Raw genomic sequence first — 11,982 nt, 5'->3', positions numbered from 1 at the left:
GATGGAATGGAGTGTCTATTTTTAAATTCAACTCAATTCCAAGTGTTTATTGTCATATATACAGTAAAGTTGCGAGCGAAAAAGAAAATAGAAACTAAGGAATGGTTGACATTTCTTGAATCCCAAGACTTTAACCTTCCGAATGATGGAACGATGCATTTGAGTGACATCGTACGGACACCGCATCCGCACGTGTTCTCGATACGTATTTGCGTCTTTGCAAGCTTTGGGAATGTTAAGGGGGTAAGAAGTTGGACTGAACTATCTGACTGTTTTGTCGACGTTCCCGTTGTAGCGCCTTTTAATCCGGTGCGCCTTATGCATGTCAAAAATAGGACCAAAAACTATTTTTTCAGGGTGCGCCCTATAACCCGGTGCGCCTTATAGTGCAGAAAATACGGTATATTGAACGATCAAAACGGTAAAAAGAATTCACCTAAAGTGTATGTAGCCAACCTTCAGAATAATTAAAGTGTCATGATTACCAATGTTACTCATCTGTGCCTGCTCTTTTGGCGCCAACTGCCTCGGACTCTGACTGGCTCCCGATCAGTACTTGTAGCCACTCCTGTCTGTCTCCTTTTTCAGCCTGTCTGCGAACCTTAGTTAACACTAGGCAAGCCTTTTTGACCCTGACTCCCACCTGTTTTTGCTCCCGTCTGTCCCCCGGCTTCCACCCATTTTTGATCCTTAACACGTCTACTCTCCTTGCCCAGCTTACAACTCGCTTCCGACCCCGACCATGTTTTTGCTCTCTTGTCCCCGCTACTGACCCGTTTTTCCGTCCCTGACACTGCCATCGTTCGCCACAAAGGATCCGCTTCCGCGTTCACAGCGACCTGATTCCCATCCCTAGCGAACGCCGGATCGTGGGCGCAGCCCTTCCTCTTTCCCCTAATAAAACTTGTGAGAAACATAACGCAATCGGGTCCCGATTCCGTTCTGGTCCTGACACTTTCTGCTGTTATGACACCCCTTTTATTTGCACTACGTTTACATAACCTCACTTTCCCATTAAAAGTTGGAAAATTGGAAAACGTTTTTAGTATGAAAAAACAAAAAGAATGAAAAAACAGGGGTAAGTAACGAGCAAATTATAGAGGGTTGAGAATTGAACCTTGTGGAACTCCATTAGGGAATGTTTGCTCCCGTCTGTCCCCTGGCTTCGACCCGTTTTTGATCCTGCCAACGTCTAGTCTTCCGTCTCGGCTTTTGACTGCTTTTTGTCCCCGACCACCTCTACTCGCCTTTCCTGGCTTACGATTCGCTTCCGACCCCTGACCACGTTTTTGCTCTCCTGTCCCGGCTACTGACCCGTTTATCCGTTCCCAACACGGCCATCGCTTGCCATAGAAGATCCACTTCCGCGTTCAGAGCGACCTGCTTCCCGCAATCACTGGATCATGGGCGCAACCCTTCTCTTTCTTCCAATAAAACTTGTGAGAAACGCAACGCGAGTGGGTCCTGTCTCCGTTCTGGTCTTGACATAAAGAAGGTTTTTTTTCCGTTTTCCTGACAAAATGATCTAAAAACGTGGTCCTCCAAAAAGGAGAGACGACTTTTGAAAAGAATAACCTCGGCTCTTTGATTCAATCGGTCTATAAATTGTTTGTTAGAATCATTTATTTACCGCTCATATTCGCTACATGGTGTATTCGGTTTCTTTGTTTATTAAAGGTAACGGTCTTTTTTCACTCAAATGTTGATACGATGAATGACTTTATGGCATCCGCGTTGTTGTTTTTATGGATACAAAAGCCAAGGTTCTTTTCTTTCCCTCCTTTCCCACGCAATCTTTTGTCCGATGTTTCTTTTATACGATCGATCTTCCGTTGAAGTTAGCCAAGTTTATCGTCAAGGCTATCGGGATATAGCCTCGCGCTCCATTTTTTTGTTTTACATTCATGTTTTCAAAAGTACCCCAGGGGTCAATCCTTGACCCTCTCTTTTTTGCTTGTTACTCACCTTTGGTTGTTTTTCTGAAAAACGGTACTATGAAATTTCCAACTCCTAAAGTGACAGTGAGGTTATAAATACATAGTACAGATTAAAAGTGATGTTGGAACACAGATCAAAAAATTCACATTTTCAAAAGCTTCACCATAAGGGGTTCCCTCAAGGTTAATCCTTGAACCCTTTATTATTTTCTAGTTACTCACCCTTGGTTCAGTTTTTGAAAGCTTGTTATTACGATTGTCCAATTCCTGATGGTATAGTGAGATTTTAAAACACATCAAACATTCCCTAAAGGAGTTCCACAAGGTTCAATTCTCAACCCTCTATAATTTGCTTGTTACTTACCCCTGTTTTTTCATTCTTTTTGTTTTTTCATACTAAAAACATTTTCCAATTTTCCAACTTTTAATGGGAAAGTGAGGTTATGTAAACGTAGTGCAGATAAAAAGGGTGTCATAACAGCAGAAAGTGTCAGGACCAGAACGGAAACGGGACCCAATTGTGTTACGTTTCTCACAAGTTTTATTAGGGGAAAGAGGAAGGGCTGCGCCCACGATCCGGCGTTCGCTAGGGGATGGGAATCAGGTCGCTGTGAACGCGGAAGTGGATCCTTTGTGGCGAACGATGGCAGTGTCGGGGACGGAAAAACGGGTCAGTAGCGGGGACAAGAGAGCAAAAACATGGTCGGGGTCGGAAGCGAATTGTAAGCTGGGCAAGGAGAGTAGACGTGTTAAGGATCAAAAATGGGTGGAAGCCGGGGGACAGACGGGAGCAAAAACAGGTGGGAGTCAGGGTCAAAAAAGGCTTGCCTAGTGTTAACTGAGGTTTGCAGACGGACTGACCACAGGGGGCAGATAGGAGTTGGTTTGAATAGGGCCAGAGAACCAATCAGAGTCCAAGGCAGTTGGCGCAAAAGGAGCAGGCACAGGTGAAGCATTTTGGTCATCATGATAAATTATCTTCCAAAGTTTGCTCCCAAATGGAGTTCCCCAAGTGTCAACCCTTGAACCCTCTTATTTGCTCGGTAATCCCCCTTTTTTTATTATTTTATGAAAAATTGGATTATTATGATTCCTCAATCCTTGACATGAAACTATTTATATGCTCCCAAACAGTTTCACAAAGGTCAATCCCTGACCCTCTTTAATTTGCTCTTTCCTTCGCCTTAGTTCCGCTTTTATGAAAATGAATATTATCACGATTTTTTCAACCCTGACCTGGAACTGAGGTTATTAATAAAAAAGACAAAAAGGGGTGTTGTAACGGCACAAAGATAATTGAAATTCATGTTTTCAAAAGCTTCATTTCCACATTGAGTTCCCTCAGAGTTAATCCTTGAACCCTATTTTAGTTGCTCGTTGTTCACCCTTAATTTTATTTTTTTTAAATCAAAAATTTTATTTTTTAATTCCCCGGCAACTCAGGGAGATTATAAAATGTATAAATGCTCGAAGTTCCACAAGGGTCAATCCTTGACCCTATTTTATTTGATCAATATTATATAAAAAAAATCGTAGTACAAATAGAATTCATAAAAGCCGAAACATAGTTTAAATTCAGGTCTTCAATAGCTTCGCTCCAAAGGGAGTTCCCCAAAGGTCAATACTTTGCCTCTTTTCATTTTTTCATTTGCTCGCTACTCACCTTTATTTATTTTTTTAACCAAAAGTTATAATATATATATATATATATATATATATATATATATATATATATATATATAAAATTAAGAAAAAAATGAAATCCTTCCATATGGAGTTCCCCAAGGGTCAATCTTTAGCACCCTTTTATTGGTTGTTACTCAACTAATTTTCTTTTTTTTTGAACGAAAGTTAGTATTATTGCCATTTTCCAGTTCTTGACTTGAAAGTGGGGTTATAAAAACATAGCACAGGTAAAAGAGCTGCAATAACAGCAAAAACACAGTTTAATTCCATGTCTTAAAAAGCTTCGCTCGCAAATGGAGCTCCTCAAGGTTCTATCCTTGATCCTTTTTATTTGCTCGTTATTCACCGTTATTTTTTGTTGATGTGTTACAGCACACAAACAATTAAAATTGTGAGGAGAAAAAAACAATTCCCAAGACTTTATTCCAAAACAATATCTTTATTGACTTCCTTTAATTGGTATTTTTATATACATGGCATCATTTGTGCTTTTTATTATCAAGAGTCAAATGAGGGAGAGGAACAAGTCAGAAATCAAATTTGAAATCAAAACCGGGATTGTATCTGTTTTTACTCCTAATGCAGAAAGAGGAAGGGGGAGTGCTTAGTGGCCATGTGATTGGTTGAGAGATGGGCAGGTGGATGTTATTTTGGGGGGATGGGTGGTTTTATATCTAGACTGCGATGTGCTTTTTACCAACAGCAGCAAAGGCACCTGTGTATCGCTTTAAAAAACAGAACAAACGAGAGTCCTTTCAAATGTACGTATTCAGTTATTGACCTTGGAAGGGGAAGGGGAAGGGGAAGGGGATCCCAATTAGCATTATTCGTTCTATGCACCTGGTTTAAAAAAAACAAAATGACAATTTTGTGAGTTTTGGAGTTTTCAGGGATCTAGAAAAGAACGTAGTAGAACATTGAATGGGAAACGGTTGAATCTGAAAATGAAGAATGAAGAAATGAACAAAAGAAAGATAAACGGCAGCAAGAAGAAGGGATATGTCTTTGGTTGTGTTCTCGTTGCATTTTAGGTTGCCTGGTAAAAAGCTGGAGTTTGTTCTGTCACTATTCACATTCTTTTTCTGATTATGATTCATAAACAGAACAAGATGGCCGAATAAAGAATTTATCCATCCATAAAGTAAGCTATTTGGCAGTAAAGGTAATGCACCCATCCATCCGCCTATTATTAAGTTAGCTAACGTTAATATGACCATCCATCTAGGAACTCCTCAAACCATCCATCCTTCCATAATGTTTGTTATTTTCCAGTATAGCTAATGCTAACATAACCAGCCATCCATCCAAAAAGTTAGTTATTTAGCCGATGTAGCTAATGCTATCCATCCATAGGTTAACTTCTTAACAAATATAGCTAACGCTAATATGACCATCCATCTAAGAACCCCTCCATCCATCCGTCCATCCATAAGATTTGTTGTTTTCTGGTGTAACCAATGCTAATATTGTCAGCCATCCAACGGTGCGCTATTTAGCGAGCGTAGCTAACCCAAATATGACCATCTATTCAGCTGTCCATCCATACATAAAGGTTAGCTATTAAGCTGATGAAACTAATGCTAATATGATTGGCCGTCGCTTTTTAAGCGATGTAGCTATTGCTAATATGACCATCTATAAATCAATCCATCCATTTATCCACAAAGGTAACGCTAATACAAACATTCATCCATGCATTAAATCTCCAATTTATCAGTCCATAAAGGCTAGCTATTAAGCTGATGTAGCATATGCTAATGAGACCATCTATCCATCTGTAAAAGTTAGCTATTAAGTTACAGTATCTAAAATGACCATACATCCTTTAATAAAGGCTAGCTATTGTCACCAATGATGATGTGACGATCCATCCGTGCATCCAGCCTTAAAGGTTAGCTACTAAGATTCTGTAGCTAATTTATAATATGACCATCCATCCATCCATATGTTAGCTATTTAGTTGGTGTGGCTAACGCTAATATGATCAACCATCCATCCGTCCATCCATAAAGGTTAGCTATATAGCTGATACAGCCTATACTTATGTGACCATCAATCCATCCAAAATTATTAGCTATTCAGCCTGTGTGGCTAACACTAATATGACCATCCGTCCATCCATCCATCCATCCATCTATCCATCCATCCTCCCTCTCCTCAAACCACTTCAACTTGCTCATATGACAAGATCCTGAGGCATTCCCAGGCCAACCTAGGGACATAGTCTCTCCAGCATGTCCTGGGTTGTTCTCAGGGCGTAACGCCACGGGTGCATGCCCAGAACACTTCCCAAGGGAGGCGTCCAGCATCTTAACCAAATGCCCGGGCCACCTCAACTGGCACCTCTCAACATCGATGAGCAGCAACTCTACAACTGCCGGAAGACCGAACTTCTCAGCTTATCTAAAGGAGAGCCCGGACACCCTGCGGAGGAAATCCATTAATCAGACAGATGATATTGAGTATGATCGAATTATTCAGTATTATAGTATTTGATCCAGACCAGACAACCCAATGACAAGTATAAACACAAATCCAAAATGAGACCTGAACTGGTTTTAGTGCTGCCCTGGCATGGTTCTCCAACACTGTGGCGCCCTAAACCTCCTGGTAACCTGAGCTTGACCGTGGAACCAATATGGAAAGAAAACTGAAATCAATTTCCAGATGCCTTTGAGAAATTGTGACGGTGACTAAAAGGGGGTCCACTCCTATGTGGTCCTTGGGGCGGGATGGGAAGGCCTTTCTGGTATAGCTTGGTCCAAGAGCTGGCCTCGGCTTCCCGCAAGATTGAAGACGAGGAGAACCCCCTTACATTTTGACGTGGTTTAACCACGGTCCTCGTCCGGGTTCCTGCTGGTGAGGTCGCAGTCAATATTTGGTCGGTGATCACCTCGGAACTTCTCCGCTGTCCACTAGGGGGACGTTGATCTCAGTACCTCCGAAACGGTCCTTGTCAGTTCCACCCAATTCTAAGTGTTCACATCAGGACAATCCGTTTTAGAGTGACTTGAATTAGTCATGGTCCTTTATCCTGGATCAGTTGTCGATCTGTAACTGTTGAGATAAGTCCACATTGGCGCTGCCAAGATCTTGTCCTGGTCGTTTAGCCTCCAACAAGCCGCCTATTGTGACCCTTATTGATTGAGTTTGTTGGCTAGCATTAGCTTCTCACCAATGGTCCATGGTGTACTACTTTCAGCTCCAGAGGCAAAAGTTACTGGTGGTTTTGCAAGTGGAACCTTTCTCGGCGGGCGATAGGTAGAGCTTGCCGTTGGCGCAGGCGCACAGTTCGAACACCCCCGTCTGCTTGGTGTAGGTGGTACCTGCCGCCGCCCCCTCAAGAGGGTCCGCCGCGCTGCCGAGGGGGATGTTGCCTAGCCGGACGGTGGTTGCGTCCAGAAAGATCTGCGGATAAAGAAAAGGGATTTTACATTTTCGAAGGGAAACTGTCGAGTCTGTCACCTGACTTTTAAGAGTAAAACACAATGAGTGTCTAGAGACATTAGTTTCAGCTCATGAGGAGAAGTACCGTATTTTCCGCACTATAAGGCGCACCTAAAAGTCTTTACTTTTTTCCAAAGCTGACCATGCGCCTTATAGTACAGTGCGCCTTATATATGGATCAATATTAAGTCGCAAAGTCTTGCAACTAATGAAAGCAGCCGCCGACTCGATTTTCCCCCGAACGCCAAGTAGTCCGCGGCGTATGCTGTGATTTATACACCGGCGTTTCATTGGCTAACCAATGTGTCAATCATCATTTGAATCGATCACTATTGGCTAAAGTTATTCGGAGGTAAAGGGGGCGGATCCTTTTTATCATTTACAGGCTGGCATCGGCTAAAGGGGCAAAACAAAGCCTGCAATTGGCCAAAAAAGATGTGTCAATCATCAGTTGAATCGATCACTATTGGCCAAAGTTATTCGGAGGTAAAGAGGGCGGATCCTTTTTATCATTTACAGGCTGGCATAGGCCAAAGGGGCAAAATAAAAGCCTGCAATTGGCCGAAAAACATGAATGTGAATAGCATGTTGGGTTGACGGCATAGAGAAAACAGTATTTTACTCTTCTGTACTGTATTTGTAAATATTTTACTCTCCTGGATTTACTTCACTCGCGGATATAAGAGGACCATGGTTGCACATAATTATTGAACACAACGACTTCGGTGAGCTACTCCGGCTATATATTTTCCCAGTATCTTGTTTCAGAGTGATATCGATGTTTCTGTGATGGGTCTTTTTTTAAATTAAACTCAATTCCAAGTGTTTATTGTAAAGTTGCGAGCGAAAAAGAAATAGATACTAAGGAATGGTTGGCATTTCTTTAATCCCAAGACTTTAACCTTCCGAATGATATTTGGAACGATGCATTTGAGTGATTGGTGACATCGTACAGACACTGTTTCCGTACATGTCTGAGACACGTATTTGCTTCTTTGCAAGCTTTGGGAATGTTAAGGGAGTAATAAGTTGGACTGAACTATCTGACTGTTTTGTCGACGTTCCCATTGTAGCGCCTTATAATCCGGTGCGCCTTATGTATGGAAGATATAGGACCAAAAACTATTTTTTGGGGGTGCGTCCTATAACCCGGTGCGCCCTATAGTGCGGAAAATACGGTAACCAGCTCAAGTCCTGAATCTCATCCCTTCTTTATTACAAATAATTCAAACCGCCAGGGGAGAAGTACAGTATATAACACTTCAAAGACACAATCATAAAAGGGAGGACACGCAAGGATAACAACAAACAGACTCAAGCGTAACAGGAAAATGCAGCACGTTCCCTCAGGCAAAGGTCGGAGATCTTGAGCAGAGCACTTCCCCCAGGTCCCTGTAGTAGCCAAGGTTTAATTTTGTAGCAAATGCATTATAAATTTACCAAAATGCTAACAAAAAGCTAAAATCCTAAAAGCTTTGGTGATCATTAATTAGGACATCTAATTCCAATCTTTGGACAAAAATGGACAGCATTGTAGTACTTTAGGCGACCCTTTAATTAAAGGTGCTTCTAATTGTTAAAAAGTGGCAAATCTTCAATCAGTTGGATGTACCGTAGAGCCCCGGGCTATGGCGTCCCTACCTTAAGATGTATTCCCATTATGATGTGGATTTAGAAGATTTTTTTGCCCCCTAGATACGGCATTTTCCCCACTATATGATATCAACTACAAACTATTTTGGGAGCCCAAAAACATAGAAAAATCTTATGTTTTACCGTGCGAGTTATTTCTCCAAGATGCTGGTCTGTGAATGGTTTGCATCCAATATGCTATAGGCTGAACTACCTCCCACGATGCCTATCCTTTTCTCTCCCTCTCTTTCCTACATTGAATCTCTCTCTTTCTGTCTTTCTCTCTATCCCTCTCTCTTTCTGTCTTTCTCTCTATCCCTCTCTCTTTCTGTCTGTCTTTCCTACATTAAATCTCTCTGTCTCTCTCTCTCTCTGTTGTAATCTAGCTCTGTCTGCCTTCTTTATATCTTTCTTTTTCTCGCTTTTATTCTGTCTCTCTATCTCTGTATTTCCTCTCTCTCTCTCTCTCTCTCTCTCTCTCTCTCTCTCTCTCTCTCTCTCTCTCTCTCTCTCTCTCTCTCTCTCTCTCTCTCTCTCTCTCTCTCTCTCTCTCTCTCTCTCTCTCTCTCTCTCTCTCTCTCTCTCTCTCTCTCTCTCTCTCTCTCTCTCTCTCTCTCTCTCTGTGTGTGTTTGGTGATAATATTGTGTAACACACTGACATTTATTGAGTTAAGGGTCCCAAAACTAGTGGTGGTGCTAAAGGGAAAAGCAAGACGAGAACCATGGAAAAAAGCTTGCAATCATCAATAAATACAAATATGGCACATGAATTGCTACCCTTGCTAAGAAATATGGCCGGAACTAATAGACTTTTAAAACTTTTTTAAGAAAAAGTATGCATTGTCTTCTATGGACAGGCGAACCAAATCAGCTTTAAAATCATTTGAATCTGCCGTTTTCTTCACCTTCTGCATCAACCTGCTACTCCTCTTGACCAACTCAAGTCACATCACACCCAAGGTAAGTGAAATTTGACTTTTTATTTGGAATGTAATTTAAGCGTATGCTCGAATATGACTTTGAAGTAGTACTTACTATAGACTATTTTTATATTTTAATGTTTTTGGAGGGTTCAGAAGTATAGGTTTCTATACCTTTCACATTGAATCAATTGGCCCACAACGTTCACATTTTTCAGGGCGCAAATGTTCCCAAACACAAAACCGATTGCATTGCACACACCATTAGCCGCCGCCAACGGAGCGCCGCTAACTTGAAGCTAACGACGAATGACGGTTGCACAAAAGACCGCAAAGAGGGACCAGGTTCTGACGTCCGTGTCAAAAAACACAATCGGCGATGTCAATATGTGTCTGACGAAAATGGAGAGGCGGAGTCTGCCGATTTTTGAGGAGAAAATGACTTTTCCAGAGCAGAGGTTCTCAATTTCTCTACTGTGAAATCTGTTTTCTTTTTACTGTGAATATCATTCGGGAAGAATACGTAAATTAACACAAATATTGTAATCAATTATAGTGATAAACTCAATTTGTTTACTTTATTGGTGATCCTCAATATTTATTATAGAATAGAATAGAATATACCTTTATTGTCATTGTTACAAAATGGGTTAACCCAGGGGTCGGGAACCTTTTTGACTCAAAGAGCCATAAAAGCAAAAAATATTAATTTTATTTTGGGAAAGAGCCACACCATATATTATGAGACAAATTTACTAAATTGCTAAACCCGCGCCCCAGACAAAAGCTTAGTCTTCAGCACATTTATTTTTGATGATTTGATCAAAATTATGAAAAGAGAATAATGCCAGAGCCCCTGTCCCAAATTCAACAAACAGACCACTTTAAACTTGTCTCTTTCTTGCAATTACTCAAGATCGGTTAAACTCATTTTGACCCTTTTTTTCATACATATTGGTTTCAAACCCAGATGCAAGCAGTGATTTTGTAAAAACGTCACAACATTCTGCAAACAGGGAGCCTGATGTGCTTACCTTTGGCGCAGACGGCGTAGGGCGAGAGATGGGAGGGAGTGCTTGTACTTTTTGCATAGCTCCACCCATCCCTCCCACTCACCCAATCAAATGACTAAGTTCCCTTCCGGTGTTTTGGCGTATTTACAGTTCTGTGGATTCATCATAAAGTATCTGAACACTGAACACAGATTATATAGTGAACTTTTAAATAAAGGATTCTTTAGCGTTGTACAGCCAAAACGAGTTTTTTTTCCCCCTTTTTTTGTGTGACACCTTGACTGTAAATTGTAGTGAAAAACGTGCCCTATATATACTGCGAAGTGTTTCCTTTGCATTTAGCTTTGGTTTGGCTTTACGTGTACCTGAATAGCATAGACATTCCCGGTTTTGAACAAGATGGAGAAATTTTGCATGCAATCAAATTGGTCTCTGAGCCATAGGTACTCATAGAAAGAGCCATATATGGCTCGCGAGCCATAGGTTCCCGACCCCTGGGTTAACCAATGAAATTGGGCATGATACTCCAGTTTCACATATTCACAGTGAGGTAAAGAAACCAAGAAGATAAGGAACAGAGAAGATAAGGTTATAAAACAAGGAGGATAAGGTTATAGTTATAATTTACACAATATTTACACAAAGAAATGACGACATGTAGGATGTTACATACAGTTGGTATCGTAAGGGTTTGTGCAATATTCATTTGGTGCAAAAATATGTTGTTACTTATAAAAATGTATGCGCATCAAAAAACAACAATAATAATCGTTACTATTTTCTCGTTATGAAGGATTGTCTTTCCCATTTTACGATATTTTCTAAAAGCTAGCAACCGAATTTCCTCCACTAAAGTCATGAGAAGAAATTGTTAAAAAAATATTATCATTAATAAATATAATTTCATTGTCACGGGAAAGATGTGAAAAAGTTTTTTGTCTGATAGGAATAATTTAAAAAAATGTGTATGTGTATATGGCAGCACGGCGGCGCAGTGGTTAGCGCGTGTGCGGCATAGTTCTAAGGTCTTGGGAACCTCCTGTGTGGGTTCAAATCCAGCTACGGGACTTCCTGTGCGGAGTTTGTATGTTCTCCCCGTGCTTGCGTGGGTTTCCTCCGGGCACTCCGGTTTCCTCCCACATTCCAAAGACATGCATTTCAGGTGGATCGGCCGGTCCAAAATTGTCCCTAGGTGTGAATGAGCGAGCGAGTTGTCTGTCCCTGTGTGCCCTGCGATTGGCTGGCAACCAGTTCAGGGTGTCCCCTGCCCACTGCCCGATGATTGCTGGGATGGGCTCCAGCACCCCCGCGACCCTACTGAGGATAAGCAGTGCAGCTAATGAGCTA

The 11,982-nt window shown here is 41.3% G+C and overlaps 1 protein-coding gene across 3 annotated transcripts in view; it reads right to left on the bottom strand.

Annotated features, from left to right (window-relative positions):
- Positions 1–5,582: 5,582 nt before the first annotated feature.
- Positions 5,583–11,982, bottom strand: part of sgcz (sarcoglycan zeta) — a 399,187-nt gene continuing 392,787 nt past the window's right edge. For all 3 annotated transcript variants that reach the window (XM_088342999.1, XM_088343001.1, XM_088343000.1), the window contains exon 8: positions 5,583–7,031. In XM_088342999.1, coding sequence (XP_088199125.1) covers positions 6,822–7,031 — 210 coding nt within the window. In that variant the 3' untranslated portion in view covers positions 5,583–6,821. The remainder of the gene's footprint in view (positions 7,032–11,982) is intronic.

The sequence above is a fragment of the Urocampus carinirostris genome, chromosome 8, assembly GCF_059441175.1.
Source record: "Urocampus carinirostris isolate Australia breed hairy pipefish chromosome 8, RoL_Ucar_1.0, whole genome shotgun sequence".
Taxonomy (NCBI): domain Eukaryota; kingdom Metazoa; phylum Chordata; class Actinopteri; order Syngnathiformes; family Syngnathidae; genus Urocampus; species Urocampus carinirostris.
Note: the sequence above shows the minus strand (reverse complement) of the source record. Positions and strands in the feature narration are given on the sequence as shown.